Raw genomic sequence first — 26,602 nt, 5'->3', positions numbered from 1 at the left:
TAAGGATGCTTGTGTTTGTGAACTGAGAGGTTGTATGTATCTGATCCACTTGATGTAAATAGGAATGGGGTTTTAAATAATAGACAGAATTTGTTTATTCTCTGTCCCACTTTTATTGAAAAATGCCTTCTTAGATATGGGTAAGTATAGATTTATTGTGGAAGTCCTAAACTCTACATATAGTGATTCTAATATTATATGTCTGGTGCAGTGCTCCAGCATTATCAACGGCCAACCATAGAGTCCAGTGCCATCCCCCGTCCCTAACTCCACCATCTTCAACTCCCTCTTCACTCACCTCAGAGGGAGGTCATAGTGACAGAGGGCCACTCACAAGGTTGTTACTTTTTTCATTTCTTCTCTTTTAGAATCTTCCTTTAAGCTTTTCAGTTTGCTTGTGATAAGTGAATACTGTCTTTAAGTACATAGCTTAGTTTTAAGCTTAATGCATGTGATTCATTTAATGTTGGATAAAACTTGGGTCATATTGCTTTTGAAAGATGTGCAAATTGGAAAACTAATATTTGAATCAAAAATAATTTTTCATACCAAAAACAGATCAGCCGACAATGGTTCCTTGTCCAGTGTTCAGTCTTCTGGGTCAGACTCCTCACTTTCGCAGTCTACCTCAGATCGTGCTACACCCTTGTCCACCCATGACCAGGTGGATAATACTGACTATCAACCTACTTCGCCTATATGGAAACGAAAGAATCAGGTAAGTCAACATAGTGATAACAGGCAGCAAAATACAGGTATATTTAAGACATATGGATGCTTATATTTTCCATCTATATAGTTTTTATGGCTTTTCTAATTTTAAGCATCGTAAACTAAAATACAGTTATCTTCATTTCTTAGTAAGTAGTATTTTATGTGTTTGCTACATATGGTATGTGCTGTCTAAATATGCAATAATTATTGTAAAGGACATTCCTGTCTACATAAATGCATCTCTAAGTAAATAGACTTATCACTTGGAACTTTTTTGGTCATCCACATGCATCTGTTTTAGTTGTATGAATAGTTTTTCTTAGTATTAAAGAATGCTATCTTTAGATTCCTAGAATATAACCTGACAGTGAATATAGATTTTTCTGCTCCAGCTGCTTTTTATCTGAGTTTTCCTCTGAGGCTCCTTAGATAGTAAGTATATATACTTAGTTACTCAGAAATTTAAAAAAGCTTGACACTTCCACCAGCAGATGAGCACAAGTGAGGTCATCTGTGACGATAAGCGGTTGAGCCAGATCAGCGAAAACTCAGAGGATTCCCTGCAGTCCCATTCCTCTGAGGGAATGACCTATTCCCAAACTATTCCCTCACAGATTCCACACTCAGCACGCTACGCCCATGCTCACTACACCCACACTCCTCATATGCCCAAGGTAGAGTAGACTTCCAGTTTATGTTAGTACTGCTTAAGGCTACAAAGAGACATTTTTCCCCATCATGTGGTTTTAGAAACTCTGTAGCTTTTCAGGTTATCATATACTGGAAAGTCCTAGTACTGTACTAGTACTACATAGTCAGCAAATCAGAATTTCTAAATTCAAGAGGCCCAGTACCCCAATTTTTAATCAGGCACTAATATGAAATTGGATTTCAGGGCATTGTATATTCTGTACTGGAAATTTCTTAGATGACAGCTTTAAGTTTTGCCTGGCTGGGCAGTTGGATCACTGTAATTCATTACGTTAACCCATTGGGTGTGCAGTTGTTCGTTGGCTTAGCCTCCTGTGCAAAATATAGCAAAATACCTTTTTCTTGTTTAATTCATGAACAGGTGCATAACAAAATATCAAAACCAATATTTTTTTCTCAATAATTAGGATCCTGTAGTAATGATTGTTGAAGGGATACTCTGTGGCCCAGTGTACACTTGTTTTATTCTCATAAACACTTTAGAACTTATGTTAGACCATATTAGTCTTGTATGATGCCCACCTCCCATTCTCACAAATGTGTCCTCAGTCTTGCCAACATTGTAAATTTCCACTAAATCTTATTCTTCACATAAATTAGAATGATAGATTTTCTTTATCGTCCAGTAATCTCTTCCAGCATTCTCCTCATTTTGGTGGGCAAGAGAAAGCTTATGTGGGTGGTGGAGGTGCATCATACCCTATGAGATGGCCAGACAGGGTTAGTAGGGACACACTGGGTGCTGTGGATGTTCCTTAGACAAGAAAGTCCAAAAAAAAGGGCATGAAATAATCCCCATGCTTATTAAAGGTTTATTGAGCCAGTCAGTAGATTTTACAGTGACCTAAGAATTTGAGGTAATACATGGCTAGAATGAGTAATATGGCACTTGATTAAGCTTACATCAATTAAGGACAATTGCACCAAACAAATCATATTAGTTATTTTGGTTTTCACCATAAATGGTTGCATTCACTGACCAGTCACTTCAGGCCTACAGAAGACCAAAACACAAACACTTATTATCATTATTATTTTACTTGATCACCATTTCCTGTATCAGGGAGAAAGATCACTATATGCATTTCTCTTGCATATCGTAGAGAGCATTGAGAGAGTTAGGAAAAGAGGTTTGGAAGTCTACCTCCAGTATCAATACATTCTACAGGGGGGAACAGTCAAGGGAAGCCAATTGAGAATTTTCTGTCAGAGGCTCTGAGGTAGGATGGGAATAGCTAGGTATGAAATATGAATACATGGTTTGTTTATACTTTGTTCACCATTTCTTGCATTACTGAGATGATGTCAGGATCAGACAAAAAACAGCTTCATTCACTCACATTCACCTTTAAGCCATCGTGTAATGCACTGAGGCCATAGACCCCAGTCTGTAACCAAGATCTGTAGACCTTACCCTGATTCCCCCTGACCACTTCATATACCCTGGCTCAGCCCATTGGTGGCATTTCACCCCATTATACCAATTTGCTCTAGTACTCTTTGTCCCAAGCATGCTTCACATCCTCCTGCATGTTCAGCAGGCCATGATAACTCAAAGCATGTTACGTTCTATCTCCCATCTCATCCTTGGACTTTTTTCCCTTCTCTTTGTTCCCTCCACTTCTGACATGGATACTCTCTTAGTCCTTATCTCCCCACTCATCTCATCCATATGTCGAAGCCATTTCGGCTCTTCTTCATCACTCTCAAACACACTGTGCTTACTACTATACCTCTCTCATAACCTGTCATTCCTTACTTAATCATTCTTCTCACACCACATACTGTAGTCATCAATCATTTCATTTTCAACACATCTATCCCTTCCATATTTTTGCATTTAGGGCCACCCCGCTACTCATGAAATATCATCCGCCCCCTCTTCATCAAGGTAACACCAGGAACAGACAAAAAAGGCCACATTTGTGCACACTAAGTCTCTAGCTGTCATGTTTAACATACCGAAACCACAGCTCCCTTTCCACATCCAGGCTCAACACAACCTTCCATGGTTTACCCCAGACACTTCACATGCCCTGGTTCAATCCATTGACAGCATGTTGACCCGGGTGTACCACATTATTCCAATTTACTCTATTCCTTGCACACCTTTCACCCTCCTGCATGTTCAGGCCTCGATTGCTTAAAATCTTTTTCACTCAATCCTTCCACCAATTTGGTCACCCACTTCTCGTTCCCTCCACTTCTGACACATATATCCTCTTTGTCAATCTTTCCTCACTCGTTCTCTCCATGTGACCAAACTATTTCAATACACCCTTTTTTGCTCTCTCAACCACACTTTTTATTACCACACATCTCTCATACCCTTTTATTACTTACTCGAACAAACCACCTCACACCACATGTTGTCCTCAGACATTTTATTTCCAACACATCCACCTTCCTCTGCACAACCCTATCTATAGACCATGCCTTGCAAACATATAACATTGTTGGGACCATTATTCCTTCAAACATACCCATTTTTGCTTACCGAGATAATGTTCTCTTCTTCCACACCTTTTATAACACTCCCAGAACCTTCACCCCCTCCCCCAGCCTGTGACTCACTTCCACTTCCATGGTTCTATCCATTGCTAAATCCACTCCCAGATATCTAAAACACTTCACGTCCTCCAGTTTTTCTCCATTCAAACTTACCTCCCAATTTACTTGTCCCTCAACTCTACTGAACCTAATACCTTGCTTTTATTCACATTTACTCTCAGCTTTCTTCTCTCACACACATGTCCAAACTCAGTTACCAACTTCTGCAGTTTCTCACCCAAATCAGCCACCAGTGCTGTATCATCAGTGAATGACAGCTGACTTGCTTCCCAAGCCCTCTCATCCATAACAGACTGCATACTTGCCCCTCTCTCCAAAACTATTGCATTCACTTACCTAACAACCCCATCCATAAACAAAGTAAACAGCCATGGAGACATCATGCACCCCTGCCACAAACCAACATTCACTGGGAACCAATCACTTTCCTTTCTTCCTACTCATACACATGCCGTACATCCTTGATAAAAACTTTTCACTGCTTCTAGCAAGTTACCTCGCACACTATATACTCTTAATACCTTCCACAGAGCATCTCTATCAACTCTATCTTATGCCTTCTCCAGAACCATAAATGCTTCATATAAATCCATCTGTTTTTCTAAGTATTTCTCACATACATTCTTCAAAGCAAACACCTGATCCACACATCCTCTACCACTTCTGAAACCACACTGCTCTTCCCCAATCTGATGCTCTGTACATGCCTTCACCCTCTCAATCAATACCGTCCCATGCAATTTCCCAGGAATACTCGACAAACTTATGCCTCTGTAATTTGGACACTCACCTTTATCCCCTTTGCCTTTGCATAGTGGCACTGTACATGCATTCTGCCAATCCTCGGGCACTTATCCATGAACCATACATACAGTCAGGAACACAGACACTCCCTTTTTAGATGAATTCCACTGCAATACCATCCAAACCTGCCGCCTTGCCGACTTTCATTTTCTGCAAAGCTTTCGCTACCTCTCCTCTGTTTACTAAACCATTCTACCTGACCCTCTCACTTTGCACACCCCTCGACCAAAACACCCTATATCTGTCACTCTATCATCAAACATTCAACAAACCCTCAAAATACTCATTCCATCTCATTTCACCACTACTTGTTATTACCTCCCCATTAGCCCACTTCACTGATGTTCCCATTTGTTCTCTTGTCAAATGCACTTTATTTACCTCCTCCCAAAACATCTTTTTATTCTTTCTAAAATATAGTGATACTCACTCACCCTGACTCTCATTTGCCCTCTTTTTAACCTCTTGCACCTTTCTCTTGACTGCCTGCCTCTTTCTTTTATACATCTTCCAGTCATTTGCACTACTTCCTTGCAAATATTGACCAAATGTCTCTCTCTTCTCTTTCACTAACAATCTTACTAATTCATCCCACCATTCACTACCCTTTCTAATCAGCCCACCTCCCACCTTTCTCATGCCACAAGCATCTTTTGCACAAGCCATCACTGCTTCCCTAAATACATCCCATTCCTCCCCTACTTCCCTCTCATCATTTGCTTTCACCTTTTCTATTCTGCACTCAGTCTCTCCTGGTACTTCCTCACACAAGTCTCCTTCCCAAGCTCACTTACTCTCACCACTCTCTTCACCCCAACATTCTCTCTTCTTTTCTGAAAACCTCTACAAATATTCACCTTCGCCTCCACAAGATAATGATCAGACATTCCTCCAATTGCTCCTCTCAGCACATAAACATCCAAAAGTCTCTCTTTCATGCGCCCATCAATCAACACGTAGTCCAATAATGCTCTCTGGCCATCTCTCCTACTTGCATACGTATACTTATGTATGTATCTCTTTTTAAACCAGGTATTCCCAATCACCAGTCCTTTTTCAGCACACAAATCTACAAGGTCTTCACTATCTCCATTTACAACACTGAACACTCCATGTACACTAGTTATACCTTCAGCTGCCACATTACTCACCTTTGCATTCAAATCACCCCTCACCATAACCTGGTCTCGTGCATCAAAACTGCCAACACACTCACTTAGCTGCTCCCAGAACACTTGCCTTTCATGATCTTTCTTCTCATGACCAAGTGCCTAGACACCAATAATCACCCATCTCTCTCCATCCACTTTCAGTTTTACCCATATCAATCCAGAGTTTACTTTCTTACACTCTATCACATACTCTAACAACTCCTGCTTCAGGAGTAGCACTACTCCTTTCCTCTTGTCCTCTCATCAGCCCCTGACTTTACTCCCAAGACATTGCCAAACCACTCTTCCCCTTTGCCCATGAGCTTTGTTTCACTAAGAGCCAAACATCCAGGTTCCTTTCCTCAAACATACTACCTATCTCTTTTTCACGTCTTGGCTACATCAATACACATTTAGACACCCCGGTGTATATATATATATATATATACAGCGACAAAGTATAAAAAAAAAAAAAAAAAAAAAAAAAATATATATATATATATATATATATATTTTTTTTTCGTTGTCTCCCACGTTTGCGAGGTAGCGCAAGGAAACAGACGAAAGGAATGGCCCAACCCACCCCATACACATGTATATACATACGTCCACACACGCAAATTTACATACCTACACAGCTTTCCATGGTTTACCCCAGATGCTTCACATGCCCTGATTCAATCCACTGACAGCACGTCAACCCTGGTATACCACATCAATCCAATTCACTCTATTCCTTGCCCTCCTTTCACCCTCCTGCATGTTCAGGCCCCGATCACACAAAATCTTTTTCACTCCATCTTTCCACCTCCAATTTGGTCTCCCACTTCTCCTCGTTCCCTCCACCTCCGACACATATATCCTCTTGGTCAGTCTTTCCTCACTCATTCTCTCCATGTGCCCAAACCATTTCAAAACACCCTCTTCTGCTCTCTCAACCACGCTCTTTTTATATCCACACATCTCTCTTACCCTTACGTTACTCACTCGATCAAACCACCTCACACCACACAGTCCTCAAACATCTCATTTCCAGCATATCCATCCTCCTGTGCACAACTCTATCCATAGCCCACGCCTCGCAACCATACAACATTGTTGGAACCACTATTCCTTCAAACATACCCAGTTTTGCTTTCCGAGATAATGTTCTCGACTTCCACACATTCTTCAAGGCTCCCAGGATTTTCGCCCCCTCCCCCACCCTATGATCCACTTCCACTTCCATGGTTCTATCAGCTGCCAGATCCACTCCCAGATATCTAAAACACTTTGCTTCCTCCAGTTTTTCTCCATTCAAACTTGCCTCCCAATTGACTTGACCCTCAACCCTACTGTACCTAATAACCTTGCTCTTATTCACATTTACTCTTAACTTTCTTCTTTCACACACTTTACCAAACTCAGTCACCAGCTTCTGCAGTTTCTCACATGAATCAGCTACCAGCGCTGTATCATTAGCGAACAACAACTGACTCACTTCCCAAGCTCTCTCATCCCCAACAGACTTCATACTTGCCCCTCTTTCCAAAACTCTTGCATTCACCTCCCTAACAACCCCATCCATAAACAAATTAAACAACCATGGAGACATCACACACCCCTGCCGCAAACCTACATTCACTGAGAACCAATCACTTTCCTCTCTTCCTACAGGTACACATGCCTTACATTCTCGATAAAAACTTTTCACTGCTTCTAACAACTTGCCTCCCACACCATATATTCTTAATACCTTCCACAGAGCATCTCTATCAACTCTATCATATGCCTTCTCCAGATCCATAAATGCTACATACAAATCCATTTGCTTTTCTAAGTATTTCTCACATACATTCTTCAAAGCAAACACCTGATCCACACATCCTCTACCACTTCTGAAACCACACTGCTCTTCCCCAATCTGATGCTCTGTACATGCCTTCACCCTCTCAATCAATACCCTCCCATATAATTTACCAGGAATACTCAACAAACTTATACCTCTGTAATTTGAGCACTCACTCTTATCCCCTTTGCCTTTGTACAATGGCACTATGCACGCATTCCGCCAATCCTCAGGCACCTCACCATGAGTCATACATACATTAAATAACCTTACCAACCAGTCAATAATACAGTCACCCCCTTTTTTAATAAATTCCACTGCAATACCATCCAAACCTGCTGCCTTGCCGGCTTTCATCTTCCGCAAAGCTTTTACTACCTCTTCTCTGTTTACCAAATCATTTTCCCTAACCCTCTCACTTTGCACACCACCTCGACCAAAACACCCTATATCTGCCACTCTATCATCAAACATACACACATACATACATACATACACATACATACACATACATACATACATACATACATACATACATACATACACATACATACATACATACATACACATACATACATACATACATACATACATACATACACATACATACATACATACATACACATACATACATACATACATACATACATACATACATACATACATACATACACATACATACATACACATACATACATACATACATACATACATACATACATACATACATACATACATACATACATACATACATACATACATACACATACATACATACATACATACATACATACATACATACATACATACATACATACATACATACATACATACATACACATACATACATACATACATACATACATACATACATACATACACATACATACATACATACATACATACATACATACATACATACATACATACATACACATACACACATACATACATACATACATACATACATACATACATACATACATACATACATACATACATACATACATACATACATACATACATACATACATACATACATACATACATACATACATACATACATACATACATACATACATACATACATACATACACATACATACATACATACATACATACATACACATACATACATACATACATACACATACATACATACATACATACATACATACATACACATACATACATACATACATACATACATACATACATACACATACATACATACATACATACATACACATACATACATACATACATACATACATACATACATACATACATACATACATACATACATACATACATACATACATACATACATACATACACATACATACATACATACATACATACATACATACATACATACACATACACACATACATACATACATACATACATACATACATACATACATACATACATACATACATACATACATACATACATACATACATACATACATACATACATACATACATACACATACATACATACATACATACATACATACATACATACATACATACATACATACATACACATACACACATACATACATACATACATACATACATACATACATACATACATACATACATACACACACATACATACATACATACATACATACATACATACATACATACATACACATACATACATACATACACATACATACATACATACACATACATACATACATACATACACATACATACATACATACATACACATACATACATACATACATACACATACATACATACATACATACATACACATACATACATACATACATACATACATACATACATACATACACATACATACATACATACATACATACATACATACATACATACATACATACATACATACATACATACATACATACATACATACATACATACATACATACATACATACATACATACATACATACATACATACATACACACACATACATACATACATACATACATACATACATACATACATACATACATACATACATACATACACATACATACATACATACATACATACACATACATACATACATACATACATACATACATACATACATACATACACACACATACATACATACATACATACATACATACATACACATACATACATACATACATACATACATACATACATACATACATACACATACATACATACATACATACATACATACATACATACATACATACATACATACATACACACACATACATACATACATACACATACATACATACATACATACATACATACATACATACATACACATACATACATACATACATACATACATACATACATACATACATACATACACACACATACATACATACATACATACATACATACATACATACACACACACACACATACATACATACATACATACATACATACATACATACATACATACACATACATACATACATACATACATACATACATACACATACATACATACATACATACATACATACATACATACATACATACATACATACATACATACATACATACATACATACACATACATACATACATACATACATACATACATACATACATACATACATACATACATACATACATACATACACAGACATACATACATACATACATACATACATACATACATACATACATACATACATACATACATTCATACACACACACATACATACATACATACATACATACATACATACATACATACATACATACATACATACATACATACATACATACATACATACATACATACATACATACATACATACATACATACATACATACATACATACATACATACATACATACATACATACATACATACATACATACATACATACATACATACATACATACATACATACATACATACATACATACATACATACATACATACATACATACATACATACATACATACATACATACATACATACATACATACATACATACATACATACATACATACATACATACATACATACATACATACATACATACACACACACACATACATACATACATACATACATACATACATACATACATACATACATACATACATACATACACATACATACATACACATACACACATACATACATACATACATACATACATACATACATACACACACATACATACATACATACATACATACATACATACATACATACATACATACATACATACACATACATACATACATACATACATACATACATACATACATACATACATACATACATACATACATACACATACATACATACATACATACATACATACATACATACATACATACACACACACACACAGACATACATACATACATACATACATACATACATACATACATACATACATACATACATACATACATACATACATACATACATACATACATACATACATACATACATACATACATACATACATACATACATACATACATACATACATACATACATACATACATACATACATACATACATACATACATACATACATACATACATACACATACATACATACATACATACACATACATACATACATACATACATACATACATACATACATACATACATACATACATACATACATACATACATACATACATACATACATACATACATACATACATACATACACACACATACATACATACATACATACATACATACATACATACATACATACATACATACATACATACATACATACATACATACATACATACATACATACATACATACATACATACATACATACATACATACATACATACATACATACATACATACATACATACATACATACATACATACATACATACATACATACATACATACATACATACATACATACATACATACATACATACATACATACATACATACATACATACATACATACATACATACATACATACATACATACATACATACATACATACATACATACATACATACATACATACATACATACACATACATACATACATACATACATACATACATACATACATACATACATACATACATACATACATACATACATACATACATACATACATACATACATACATACATACATACATACATACATACATACATACATACATACATACATACATACATACATACATACATACATACCACTTCTGAAACCTCAATGCTCTACCCCAATCTGATGCTCTGTTCATGCCTTCACCCTCTCAATCAATACCGTCCCATACAGTTTCCCAGGAATACTCAACAAACTTATACCTCTGCAATTTGAATACTCACCCTTATCCCCTTTGCCCTTGTACAATGGCACTATGCATGCATTCTGTCAATCCTCATGCACTTCACCATGAGCCATACATACATTGAATATCCTCACCAGCCAGTAAACAACACAGTCACCCCCTTTTTTGATAAATTCCACTGCAATACCACCCAAACCGGCCGCCTTGGCAGCTTTCATCTTCCCTAAAACTTTCCTGTATGGTCATGCCCTGGTCACTCAATATCTTTTTCACTCCATCCTTCCACCTCCAATTTGGTCTCCCACTTCTTGTTTCCTCCATCTCTGGCACATGTATCCTGGTTGTCAATCTCTCCTTACTCATTCTCTCCACATGTCCAAACCATTTCAACACACCTTCTGCTCTCCCCACTCTCTTTATTCCTACACATCTCTCTTACCCTTTCATTACTTCCTTTGATGTCCTTGCATGAGTGAGATAGCATCAAGAGCCTCAGTTTTAAAGGGAAAAAGTCTTTCTTGGGCTACTTCCTACAGTTCCTCTTTTGCTTTTGAGTAGCCTTTTACAATATGCAGGAGATATTCTTTCTCTCATATTTCATATTATACAATCAGATATACCCTTGATTGCCCTCAGACGGTGACCTTTCTTTCCATATATTCCTCAATACACTCGGGACCTGAGACCCCTTTCCCACTCCATGGCATACTTCAGCTTTCATACTTATGCATACAGAAATAATGATTTGTGAGTTCCTCACTAAAGATATGGATGATTTGTATGTTATCACCTGTTAAGAGGAAATAAGAAATGCCCAGTAGTAAAAGTAGCAAATTCAGACATTTAACCCTTTCACAGCAGCATTTGAAATTCCATGGACATTCTTTGTATAGGATATTCTCATATGTTTTGAGACAATTTTCCCTTAAGTTTACTGTCACAGTGAACTACAACATTATTTTTTGAATAAGATGGTATACAACCCATCTGTTGAGACATGGTTACATCGTCGACATGTCATTTGATTTATGCGGTTCCACTGCCAGGCATATGAGGAATCTCGGGGGTATTTTTAGGCATGCGTAGTGAGCTGCGTGGCATTTTTTGTTGGTTTTGCCACAAACAAATATGATAACTGAAGGTTTTCATCAGTAGTATAATTATTTTGTAAGAGTTACACAGCTTCAAGAAGTGTGCTCAACATTAGGCTCCTTATCTCATACAAGCTTCTGTGACATCTCTTAGACTGACCAGTATTTGGAAAAATTAAGGTAAAGAGTTTTTAAAGTGTGTGAGATGCCTTTACAAGAATTAATGACCTTATATTTTGCATCAAAGCCTAGGCAGCCAATTCAGGAATTAAAAACTTGTATGCTCATGCTATGGTGAAAAGACAAAAACTTGGAAATGCTCATGTTTAAATTAACTGATTAGTGAGGGTTCAGTGCATAGAAATGCCTAAAGTATCTCGTTTGTTCATTTGGCAATGACAGAAAGAGCATATGTTTATGGGGAGTAGCCACACTACTTGAACATTTAGGTTTTTCACTTGTACATTTATGTGTACATGGTAAAATTTATGTATTTTCTTGCACTGAAAATAGGATGATGAATGCAGAACCATCCTTAACATTTCCATTGTTAATGATCTATGCATTCTAATTTATAAAGACCTAGCATCAGCTCTCAGAGCATTTGCTGAAAGTTGATCTAATGTTTCTATAAGTGAATTATTGCTCTCTGCAGTCACAGAGCCATGGTTTCTGATCGTACAGAAAAGGGAATGTTTAAATAATCAAGCATGAGGACATTAGGAAGCATTGCTCATTACATAACCATTTTGTAATCATTTCAGACAAATGAAGCATTGTTCACATGAAATTTTCAACCTTTCTGCATGTCTGATCAGAAAAATGGAAAGAATTTTGCTAAATCCCAGTATTGCATGTGACGAAAGAAATTCCTGATTATGCAGTTCTATTAGTCGGTTGATCCGTAAGACAATTGGTAATGAATTTTCAATAAGTTAGTTGTAACATCTGTTGGCCAAGTGAACAGGGTATCCAAAAGTTCATGTTATACTTGTATAATTAAGAAGTTAGGGAACTAACAAAAGAAAGTAAGAAATATATAAGGGAAAGTAATTTCCTTGGTTCATTTTGTATGGCAGACCATTAGCTTGTGATTTGGTGGGAATGTAGTCAGACTATAACGAAGGGGCATTCTCTTTACTTGTCCCTCAGCATTGCTTGTATATCCAATTATAGCCTCATGAAATATATGTGTAGGAGATGCTATGTAGTATAGATGATAACAGTAGTGTGCCCATTAACTGGTTGAAACTGAAACTAGTGTATTATGGTAATATTTATATTATACTGAATGAGAATCTGATTGATAATACAAACAATATGACTATGAAAGTTAGTAAAAGATACCCAATTTGGTTTATTGAAAAAAGAATTCAGCTTAAGTTGATTCATATATTTCTTTAATACTTCTGCCAAATATTGATCTTGCTAAATGCCATTCCTTGTTTAAATTTGTAGGTATTAGTTTGTGTTAAAATAGTTTGAATTTTGTTGCATACCTTAAATTCCAGTTCACAGATATCGTCATGCCAAAAAGAAAAGAAAAAAAATCCTAATACAATGTTATCTTTTAAGGAATTAACATTGTTCCGTTTTAGGTTTGTCCTAAGCATAGGTTTGTGGGATGTTTAGGATAGGTAATGGCCCCACGGAATGTCGCATAAATTTAGTGAGAAACATTGTGAAAAGTTTTGCAGGATTGAGAGAACTGTAATTCCAGTCATCAACGTTTTTCTGTATCCGATGTATGGTGTCAAAACCAAATCCATTTATTGATGTTTGCTTCTCTTTTCAGAACAAAATATATATTTACCATAGAGGAAGGGCTATAGAAAAAAAAACATGTACTTAATCTGTGTCACTCTAATAATCCTGATAGTTCTTTCCATTTGAAGGATTTTCCTTTGCAGAATCCTTGCCTGATCATCAGTGTTTTGGCATATAGTTCAAAAACTTTCAGATTATTGAGATTTACTGAAATTTGAAAAGAAAATTCTTTGTGTGTTGCTCAGTGATGTCCATTTCCACAGGTCCCAGAAGTTGTAAGAAAGAGACAGTATCGAGTTGGTCTGAATCTATTTAACAAAAAGCCAGAACGAGGTGTGACGTATCTTATAAGCCGTGGCTTCCTTGAGAATTCTCCACAAGCAGTTGCTAAATTCCTTCTGACTCGGAAGGGTCTGAGTAAACAAATGATTGGAGAATATCTTGGCAACCTTCAGAATAACTTTAACATGGCTGTTCTTGAGTAAGTGTGATTAATCTCAAAACACCTTTGTGTGAGTGAATGTGTATTTAATGTATTGAAAGTACAGTTACATCAGTATGCCATAGTTTGAAAAGCTTTAAAAGTTGTTTGTTTTTATGCTAAGCTTTGTTTGAAAATCATATGCTTGCTTATTTCATTCAGAATTTGTTATATTTGCTGCTGTTTTTAAGAAAATAAGGAGAGTAATGATAAGTATTTAAAGGCAGGTGATATCATGTGTATTATTTTGCAGATGTTTTGCGCATGATATCGATTTGTCGGGTATGCAAGTAGATGTTGCTCTAAGAAAGTTTCAGACACACTTTCGCATGCCTGGGGAAGCGCAGAAGATTGAGCGCCTCATGCAAGTGTTTGCTCAACGGTACTGTCAATGTAATAGGGATATTGTGGCTAAATTAAGAGATCCTGAAACTATCTTTGTTTTGGCTTTTGCCATTATTATGCTGAACACTGATCTTCACACGGCATCCATGAAACAAGAAAAAAGAATGAAGTTAGAAGACTTCGTCAAAAACTTGAGAGGTAAGTAGGATCATTTCTGAGGGACTGCACTGTTGATAGGTTAAGGATGATATTGAGAAAGCTGAAACCAAGAGTGATCTTGCAAGGAAGAGAAATTGGAGATGCACTTAAAGCTCTGGTGAATGAAAGGAATTTAAGATTAGCATGCATAACGGCTTGGATGATGGAATCCTTATCTCAGGACAGGCAAAATGTACCAGCAGTAAAGATGAAGTAGTTCCATAGTATAGATAGGATAATACATGGGTAAATTATGAGAAGGCTATGTATTTTATTTTATCCATACTCTTACACTATTTCCCATGAGCACTAGGAACAAGAAATGAATGCATTTACTCACATCCACTCTTTAACTGTCAAGTTTAATGCATTGAAATTTCAGTTCCCTATTCACAATCAGGCCCTACAGATTTTTTCCTTGGTTTCCCTTAACTATTTCATATGCCATGGTTTAGTCCACTGACAACATGTTACTCCAGTTCAGTTAATTACATGCACACACTACTTCTTCGTGCATGTCCAAGTACTGAACCCTCAAAAGCTTTTACACTTTCTTTCCATCTCAAAGTCAGTCTCCATTTCTCTTTGTCCACTCAACTTCCCACAGATATACCCTCTTTTTGTCAACTTTTCCTCACTCATTCTCTCTGTATATCCAAACCTAATCAGCACACCCTTTTCAACTTCTTTGACCTTATTCTTATTACCACACTACTCTCATATTTGAGCAACCCACCTAATCCACATGTTGTTCTCAAACATTTCATTTCCAGCACTTTCTCTTTGGGGGAAACCATGGATAGGTCTTTAGGGTCGATATGGTTTTGATGCGTTTTACATGACGTGTAGAGAATGGATGTATGCAAAATGTCACATGGTATTTTTAAGAAGTGGATGGATATGTTAACCAATGATTCCCAGATAATGTTTTTTGGGGTTTTTACTTCTATATATTTTTCCAGCTTCCCTGCAACATATGATCCAGTTTTTGATTAAAGGTGACTCCATCTAAGTTAAGAAATGAGTCCTAATACCTCAAACAGATTTTTTTTACAAGATATTTTGTCTCGTAACAGGCATTGATGATGGATATGATATTGAACGTGAAATGTTGGAGGGAATGTATCAACGTATAAAGGCTCAGGAGTTCCGGCCAGGTCACGATCATGTTACTCAAGTTTTAAAGGTAAAGCAGTCATGCACCATAATTTTCTTTATATGGATTTGTTAAGGTTATAATGTTTACTGAATATTATAGTTACTTTACTCAACTCTGTAAGCTTCTGTTATAAGATTTTTATCTATTGTGGGTGTAGATATGCATATTCTTGCAAGGCGACTTGTTTTCAACATCAGTCCTTGAGACTTAATTCCTAGGTATAACTGGCACATACCAAACTTTAGAATCTGATGAAATAGTTAAGTGAGAGTGCTAAATATATAAGTTCAGAATGATTATCAGGGGATGAAACAGGATGGTTTGAGTGGAGAGGACCTGGAGGAATTGGTGTGCTTTAGGACTTGGAAATGGGCACATGGAAACCTAGGGGCTAAAGTGAGCCAGGGGAAAGGGGACAAAGTTTTTGCATGCATTAAGGAGTGTGTGCAAGGAGAGGTCAGTATCTGGTAAGGCAATGATAGGAGTGTGGAAGAATTGAATGTCTGTTAGGGCAAAGATTGGTATGTTTGAAGATGGATTGCTCCAGACAGTGTTGTATGGATGTAAGTCTTGGGGCCTGATTGCAAAAGAATGGAAGAGGGTTGATTTGTCAGAAATGAAAGGATAAGCAAAGAAAGATTGATATGTACACATTAGAAGTACAGACCATGAGGGAGGTGGAGTAAATGAGGCTTTTGGGTATTGAGGCTTGAACATTGATGAGGGAGACAGGCATGCATGGGATAAAATTAATTGAATTGATATGGTATATGAGGGGAGAATTGTTGAGTGAAAAAAAAATTACACATCCTTTTTTTTAATTTGTTCATGAGCTCTGATTGAATAGTTAGCAATAATTCAAAGAGCAAGTACAAGAATATGATGCATATCTTATTGTGAGATCTACCGTATGTATAGAAGTACAGCAGTTAACTTGGGGATCCCTTAATCCCAAGCACTTAATAGTGTGTTAAACTATAGTACATTAAGCTGTTAGAGTAAAACAGGTTGTCAAACTTGGCTTTGGATGGTAAGCTCTGGTTTCATCAAGAAGGCAGATGTTTGCCAATGAGGCCATTGTTTATTTGTTCTTGATGTTACCAAGCAGAGAAAGACATGACTGAAAAAATCAAATATCTTTTCTTTTTTTGTGCAATAAATCCAAATCTGGCTGCATAAGTACTGCAGGAGTAGTTAAGAATAATCTTGTTTTAGGACCTTTAGTTTACCATGATATAAATGTGTTAATTTTCTATGTGAGGTCTGCTCTTTCTCTCTCTCGAATATATTAAAAAAGGGGATGACTATGTTGTTCATTGGTTGGTATGTTTGTATGGTTCATGGTGAAGTGCCTGAGGATTGGTCCAATGCATGCATAGTGCGATTGTACAAAGGCAAAGGGGATAAAAGTGAGTGCTCAAATTACAGAGTTTGTTGAGTATTCCTGGGAAATTATATGAGAAGGTATTGATTGAGAGGGTAAAGGCATATACAGAACACCAGATTGGGGAAGAGCAGTGTGGTTTCAGAAGTGGTCGAGGATGTGTGGATCAGGTGTTTGCTTTGAAGAATGTAAGTTAGAAATACTAAGAAAAACAGATGGATACAAATCCATCTGGATCTGGAGAAGGCATCTGATAGGGTTGATAGAGATGCTTTGTGGATGGCATTAAGAGTAATGGTGTGGGAGGTAAGTTGTTAGAAGCAGTGAAAAGTTTTTACCAAGGATGCATACGAGTAGGAAGAGAGGAAAGTGATTGGTTCCCAGTGAATGTCAGTTTGCGGCAGGGGTGCGTGATGTCTCTATGGTTGTTTAATTTGTTTATGGATGGGGTGGTTAGGGAGGTGAATTCAACAGTTTTGGAGAGAGGGGCAAGTATGCAGTCTATTGTGGATGAGAGAGCTTGGGAAGTGAGTCAATTGTTGTTTGCTGATGATACAGCGCTGGTGGCTGACACGGATGAGAAACTGCAGAAGTTGGCGACTGAGTTTGAAAAAGTGTGTGGAAGAAGAAAGCTAAGAGTAAATGTGAATAAGAGCAAAGTTATTAGGTTCAGTAGGGTTGAGGGACAAGTTAATTGGGAGGTAAGTTTGAATGGAGAGAAACTGGAGGAATAGATATCTGGAGGAATAGATATCTGGGAGTGGATTTAGCAGCAGATGGAACCATATAAGTGGAAGTGAGTCAGAGGGTGGGGAAGGGGGGCAAAGGTTTTGGGAGTGTTGAAGAATTTGTGGAAGGAGAGAACGTTATCTCGGAGAGCAAAAATGGGTGTTTTTGAAGGAATCATGGTTCCACAATTTTATGTGGTTGTCAGGCATGGGCTATAGATACTGTTGTGCAGAGGAGGGTGGATGTGTTGGAAATGAAATGTTTGAGGACAATATGTGGTGTGAGGTAGTTTGGTCAAGTAAGTAATGAAAGGGTATGAGAGATGTGTGGTAATAAAAAGAGTGGTTGAGAGAGCAGAAGAGGGTGTATTGAAATGGTTTGGTCACATGGATAGAATGAGTGAGGAAAGATTGACAGAGACGTGTCAGAGGTAGAGGGAATGAGAAGCTGACCCCGGTATACCACATCGTTCCAATTTACTCTATTTTTTGCACGCCTTTCTCTCTCCTGTATGTTCAGGCCCCAATCGCTCAAAATCTTTTTTGCTCCATCTTCCCACCTTCAATTTGGTCTTCCACTTCTTGTTCCCTCCACCTTTGACTCATATATCCTCATTGTCAGTCTTTCCTCACTCATTCTCTCCATATGACCGTAATTATATTAATAATATAGAAGTACAGTGATCAACTTTGGAATCCCACAGTCCTCAACATTTACTAAATGGGATGCCAAATTTTTAATACCCACAAGATATATAAATAATGATATAAACATATATTGCAATAATCAGACCATATATGAATTACATTGAATGTTTAATTCTCAGGTGCAACAGACCATGGTAGGCAAAAAGCCCAATTTGGCCCTGCCTCATCGTCGTCTTGTTTGTTATTGCCGACTTTATGAGATTCCAGATATTACGAAAAAGGAAAGGGTTGGAGTTCACCAGCGAGAAGTCTTCCTTTTTAATGACCTCCTGGTGGTAACCAAGATATTCTCCAAGAAAAAAAATTCTGTTACATATACATTTAGGCAGAGCTTCCCTCTTGCTGGTCTTGCCGTTTACACCAAGGAAGTGCCACGTAAGTAAATACCAAGTCAAGCAGTTTCTTGCCATTTCTGATCATTTGGAAAATTTTTAGGAATATGAAGTATGTAAACAGAAATTTATATGCATTACAGTTTGTTAACTTGATAGATAATGAACAACTTAAAAGTTGAATGTAACCTCATATTTCCAGATTATCCGTACCTAATGGAAATTAGACATCGTGTAGATAATAAAGTATTAATAATTTTCAACGCTCGCAATGAACATGATCGAACCAAATTTTGTGAAGACTTAAAGGAAAGTGTATGTGAAATGGATGAAATGGAATCTCTTAGAATTGAAGGAGAGCTAGAGAGACAGAAAGCTTCATTGAGAGCATCAAGACCCAACTCAACAACTGAGAACAGAGATTCAGGGGTAGCTGATATGGAATTACTTACCACCAATGAAAAGAATGGAACTCTTAAAGCTGATTCAACTTTAAAGAGATCTGCTCTCAGTAATTCCTTGTTGGATATCCATGATGCAGGTAAGTTTTTTCTTATATTTTAATTGCATGAAAAATGAAATGAAAAATATTATGCACCAAGTAATTTTGCCTCTGGTTTTCACGCTTTGGTCATGGGGAAACAGTTCATTCACATATTTGATAATGAACAGCATGATATATTTTCTTCATAACAGCTCTCTGTAACTGAAAGATTGTCAGTCTGAAATTGATAATTTTGAAAATGGAAATCATGAAGTGTTAATTGCATTCGGTTATTTTTAATGATGTTCTGGTAGACTTTATAGCATTATATACTGGGCAACATATTTTAATGTTAGGTTATTTGTAAGATGTAGTAAAGTGCTTTTTGTTCTGTAACTAATTTTTTTCTCTACACATTGGTTTATATATTTGCCCCAGTTACCATGTCTCATTATCACAACCCTGCTTGATCAGCTACATTCCAAGATTAATTATATGCATTTAAAAATGTATATAGTTGGTAGGCTGCCACCAACCAAGGAGGTATATTACCAGTACTACCTGCCTGGGTATTGGGAGGGTTAGTGATGGCTGCATTACTGTGCAGTACTTCTTTGGCTGTAAAGTTGCACTTCTCTAACCCAGGTAGCTTTCCACAAGCATTCTATCTCTTCTTCTCACACATAACACTTCACAACAATTAAATCACACAACTCATTTTTCATAACTCTTGTCTTCCTGTGGTAAGCACTGTATGCTAGCCTTATCTTTTGGCAAAATGGTACAAGCAGTTAATAGAAATAGTAGGGAGGAACATTACATGGGAACATTAGGTACAAGTAATAGGGTGGAACATAATGTAGAGCTGCTCTCTGCCAGTGGCTTGTTAAGGGTGAGGTATTAAAGGCAAAGAAGCAGTAATGGAGTTTATTTGTAATGAAGTCTCTTGCTGTGGCCACCCCTTTGAGGGAGTTCCCTGAGGGAAAGGGCATTAGAGGTATAGATAGTATATATTTTGTTTTTCCATACATATTCGCAATTTCCTGCATTAGTGAGGTAGCATTAAGAACAGAGGACTGAGCCTTGAGAGGGAATATCCTCACTTGGCCCCCTCTCTTTTGGAAGATTAGAAATGAGAGGAGAGGATTTCCATCCCCCTGCTCCCTCCCCTTTTAGTTGCCTTCTACGACATGCAGGGAATATGTAGGAAGTATTCTTTCTCCCCTATCCCCATGGATAAGATGGTATATGTACACATTTTTGTTTACATATAATAAACTAATACACATAAAGATGCTTGAATCCTGGGCACAGTAGTCAGCCCTCACCCAACTCTGGTATTTTTTTCTCATCTTCCATCAGAGCTGGTTGGTAAATGGGTACCAAGCTTTGGCTGGGGTGTGTGTTTGTGTGTATACATACATAGGGCTAAAGGGATGTTACATATATACAGGGTTTAAGAGACGAGGCCATCCAAATGGGGTTTGAACATATAGGAGGGTGAGAGGTGTGCAAGGAATAGTGAATTGGAACGATGTGGTGTACTGGGGTCGACGTGCTGTAAGTGGACTGAACCAGGGAATGTGAAACGTCTGGGGTAAACAATGGAAAGGTCTGTGGGGCCTGGATGAGGAGAGGGAGCTGTGGTTTCGGTGCATTACACATGACAGCTAGAGACCGAGTGTGAATAAATGTGGCTTTTTTTGTCTGTTTTCCTGGTGCTACCTCGCTGAAGCAGGGGGTAGTAATGTTGTTTCCTGTGGGGTGGGGTAGCACTGGGAATGGATGAAGGCAAGCAAGCATGAGGATGTTCACATGTCTATCCGTATATGTCTGTGTATATATATATGTGTATATGTATGTGTGTATGGGCATTTATGTATACATATATATTTTTTTTTTTTTCATACTTTGTCGCTGTCTCCCGCGTTTGCGAGGTAGCGCAAGGAAACAGACGAAAGAAATGGCCCAACCCCCCCCCCCCCCATACACATGTACATACGTCCACACACGCAAATATACATACCTACACAGCCTTCCATGGTTTACCCCAGACGCTTCACATGCCTTGATTCAATCCACTGACAGCACGTCAACCCCTGTATACCACATCGCTCCAATTCACTCTATTCCTTGCCTTCCTTTCACCCTCCTGCATGTTCAGGCCCCGATCACACAAAATCTTTTTCACTCCATCTTTCCACCTCCAATTTGGTCTCCCTCTTCTCCTCGTTCCCTCCACATCCGACACATATATCCTCTTGGTCAATCTTTCCTCACTCATTCTCTCCATGTGCCCAAACCATTTCAAAACACCCTCTTCTGCTCTCTCAACCACGCTCTTTTTATTTCCACACATCTCTCTTACCCTTACGTTACTTACTCGATCAAACCACCTCACACCACACATTGTCCTCAAACATCTCATTTCCAGCACATCCATCCTCCTGCGCACATCTCTATCCATAGCCCACGCCTCGCAACCATACAACATTGTTGGAACCACTATTCCTTCAAACATACCCATTTTTGCTTTCCGAGATAATGTTCTCGACTTCCACACATTTTTCAAGGCTCCCAAAATTTTCGCCCCCTCCCCCACCCTATGATCCACTTCCGCTTCCATGGTTCCATCCGCTGACAGATCCACTCCCAGATATCTAAAACACTTCACTTCCTCCAGTTTTTCTCCATTCAAACTCACCTCCCAATTGACTTGACCCTCACCCCTACTGTACCTAATAACCTTGCTCTTATTCACATTTACTCTTAACTTTCTTCTTCCACACACTTTACCAAACTCAGTCACCAGCTTCTGCAGTTTCTCACATGAATCAGCCACCAGCGCTGTATCATCAGCGAACAACAACTGACTCACTTCCCAAGCTCTCTCATCCCCAACAGACTTCATACTTGCCCCTCTTTCCAGGACTCTTGCATTTACCTCCCTAACAACCCCATCCATAAACAAATTAAACAACCATGGAGACATATATATTAATTTTTATTTTTTTTTTTTTTTTTTTTGCCGCTGTCTCCCGCGTTTGCGAGGTAGCGCAAGGAAACAGACGAAAGAAATGGCCCAACCCACCCCCATACACATGTATATACATACACTTCCACACACGCAAATACACATACCTATACATCTCAATGTACACATATATATACACACACAGACACATACATATATACCCATGCACACAATTCACACTGTCTGCCTTTAATACCCATGCACACAATTCACACTGTCTGCCTTTAATACCCATGCACACAATTCACACTGTCTGCCTTTATTCATTCCCATCGCCACCTCGCCACACATGGAATATCATCCCCCTCCCCCCTCATGTGTGCGAGGAAGCGCTAGGAAAAGACAACAAAGGCCCCATTCATTCACACTCAGTCTCTAGCTGTCATGCAATAATGCCCAAAACCACAGCTCCCTTTCCACATCCAGGCCCCACACAACTTTCCATGGTTTACCCCAGACGCTTCACATGCCCTGATTCAATCCACTGACAGCACGTCAACCCCGGTATACCACATCGATCCAATTCACTCTATTTCTTGCCCGCCTTTTTCACTCCATCTTTCCACCTCCAATTTGGTCTCCTACTTCTCCTTGTTCCCTCCACCTCCGACACATATATCCTCTTGGTCAATCTTTCCTCACTCATTCTCTCCATGTGCCCAAACCATGTGTGTGTGTTTTTATTGAGGGTGTAAGGCATGTGTATGAGTAGGAAGAGAGGAAAGTGACTGGTTCTCAGTGAATGTCGGTTTGGAACAGGGGTGCGTGATATATCCATAGTTTTTTAATTTGTTTATGGATGGGTTTGTTAGGGAGGTGAATGCAAGTTTTTTAGAGAGGGGCAGGTATGCAGTGTGTTGTGTTGGAGAGGGCTTGGGAAGTGAGTCAGTTGTTGTTCGCTGATGATACAGCACTGGTGGCTGATTCGGATGAGAAATTGCAGAAGATGCTGACAATTTGGTAAAGTGTGTGAAAGAAGAAAGCTGAGAGTAAATGTGAATAAAAGCAAGGTTAGTAGTTACAGTAGGGTTGAGGGACAAGTCAATTGGGAGGTAAGTTTGAATGGAGAAAAACTGGAGGAAGTGAAGTGTTTTAGATATCTGGCAGTGGATTTGGCAGCAGATGGAACCATGGAAGCAGAAATGAGTCACAGGGTGGGGGAGGGGGCGTAAGTTCTGGGAGCGTTGAAAAATGTGTGGAAGGCAAGAACATTATCTCGGAAAGCAAAAATGGGTATGTTTGAAGGAATAGTGGTTCCAACAATCTTATATGGTTGAGGCGTGGGCTATAGATAGGGTTGTGCGGAGGAGGGTGGATGTGATGGAAATGAGATGTTTGAGGACAATATGTGATGTGAGGTGGTTTGATCAAATAAGCAATAAAAGGGTAAGAGAGATGTCTTGGTAATAAAAAGAGTGTGGGTGAGAGAGCAGAAGAAGGTGTATTAAAATGGTTTGGTCACATGGAGAGAATGAGTGAGGAAAGATTGACAAAGAGGATATATGTGTCAGAGGTGGAGGGAACAAAAAGTGGGAGACCAAACTGGAGCTGGAAGGATGGGCCTGAACATGCAGGAGGGTGAAAGGCGTGCAAGGAATAGAGTGAATTGAAATGATGTGGTATACCAGGCTCAATATGCTGTCAATGGATTGAACCAGGGCATGTGAAGTGTCTGGGGTAAACCGTGGAAAGTTTTGTTGGGCCTGGATGTGGAAAGGGAGCTGTGGTTTCAGTGCATTATACATGACAGCTAGAGTTTGAATGAATGTGGCCTTTGCTGTCTTTTCCTTATGCTACCTCGCACGTGTGCGGGGGAGGGGGTTGTCATTGCATGTGTGGTGGGGTGGCAACGGGAATGATTAAAGGCAGCAAGTATGAATTATGTACGTGTGTATAGATGTATATGTCTATGTATACGTTGAAATGTATAGGTTGAGGCACATGTATAAACATGTGTATGTGGGTGGGTTGGGCCATTCTTTCGTCTGTTTCCTTGCGCTACTTCACTAACATATGAGACAGCGACAAAGTATAATAATAATGTGTATATGACTGTTTCCTGGCACTACCTCGCTGATGTGGGAAACAGCAATTAAGTATATTAATAATAATAGGAATGTTCTTACTTCATAAGAAAAAAAAATCAGTTGCACAGTGAAAGTGTTAAAAGAGCTGAGCTACAATAACTTGAAGGCTACAGATTTGTCCAAACTGGAAGACAGAAGAGTTAGGGGTAACCTGATTACAACCTCTCTGTTTCTGCATCTGACAGTGACAGAGTAACCAGAGGTCATAACAATATCTATGTATATCTCTGACTCCCATTCCCTAAGGGAACTCCCTCAAGGGGGTGGCTACAGCAAAAGAGTCTCCGTAACTGGTGAACTCTAGTGCTGCTGCCACTGGCAGAGGGTAACTCTAGCAGTGTTTTCAGAGGCTCCTACTTAATGATCCCGACAACTACTATCCCTAATGTGTTTATCTAATGTTCCCACCAATTACCTTTGCCAAATGTGTCTACCTCATGTTCCTACCTACTACTTCTACCTATGCTCCCTACCTGCTCACTACTTCTGCTTAGTGTTTCTACCTAATTTAAATTATCTTACCCTAAAACTAATTGTAATCTCACACTTTTCCATGCATAAAACTATCCTGTGAAGTTCTTGGCAAGCTCTTTCTGAAAGTACAAGTATATATTTGGATATAATTTAGATATTATTGTACGTCATTTGGTTGTTTGGGCTTCAGGCCTATCAACTGCCAGGGTCATTAATGTACATGAAATGTTACTTAGGATGTA

At 38.1% G+C, this 26,602-nt stretch overlaps 1 protein-coding gene across 21 annotated transcripts in view; it reads left to right on the top strand.

Moving 5' to 3' along the window:
* siz (Brefeldin-resistant Arf-GEF family protein schizo) overlaps positions 1 to 26,602 on the top strand; it is a 578,443-nt gene that overhangs the window by 550,386 nt on the left and 1,455 nt on the right. For 12 of the 21 annotated variants that reach the window (XM_071693400.1, XM_071693385.1, XM_071693390.1 and 9 more), the window contains 8 exons: positions 212 to 337; positions 559 to 718; positions 1,203 to 1,388; positions 15,210 to 15,427; positions 15,681 to 15,970; positions 17,047 to 17,156; positions 20,069 to 20,324; positions 20,484 to 20,822. In XM_071693400.1, the coding sequence (XP_071549501.1) occupies positions 212 to 337; positions 559 to 718; positions 1,203 to 1,388; positions 15,210 to 15,427; positions 15,681 to 15,970; positions 17,047 to 17,156; positions 20,069 to 20,324; positions 20,484 to 20,822 (1,685 nt within the window). The remainder of the gene's footprint in view (positions 1 to 211; positions 338 to 558; positions 719 to 1,202; positions 1,389 to 15,209; positions 15,428 to 15,680; positions 15,971 to 17,046; positions 17,157 to 20,068; positions 20,325 to 20,483; positions 20,823 to 26,602) is intronic. The other 9 variants (XM_071693397.1, XM_071693398.1, XM_071693395.1 and 6 more) reach the window with 2 other exon arrangements.

The sequence above is a fragment of the Panulirus ornatus genome, chromosome 55 (assembly GCF_036320965.1).
Source record: "Panulirus ornatus isolate Po-2019 chromosome 55, ASM3632096v1, whole genome shotgun sequence".
NCBI lineage: Eukaryota > Metazoa > Arthropoda > Malacostraca > Decapoda > Palinuridae > Panulirus > Panulirus ornatus.
The sequence above is the reverse complement of the archived record's forward strand: the minus strand, read 5'-3'. Positions and strand labels throughout refer to the sequence as shown.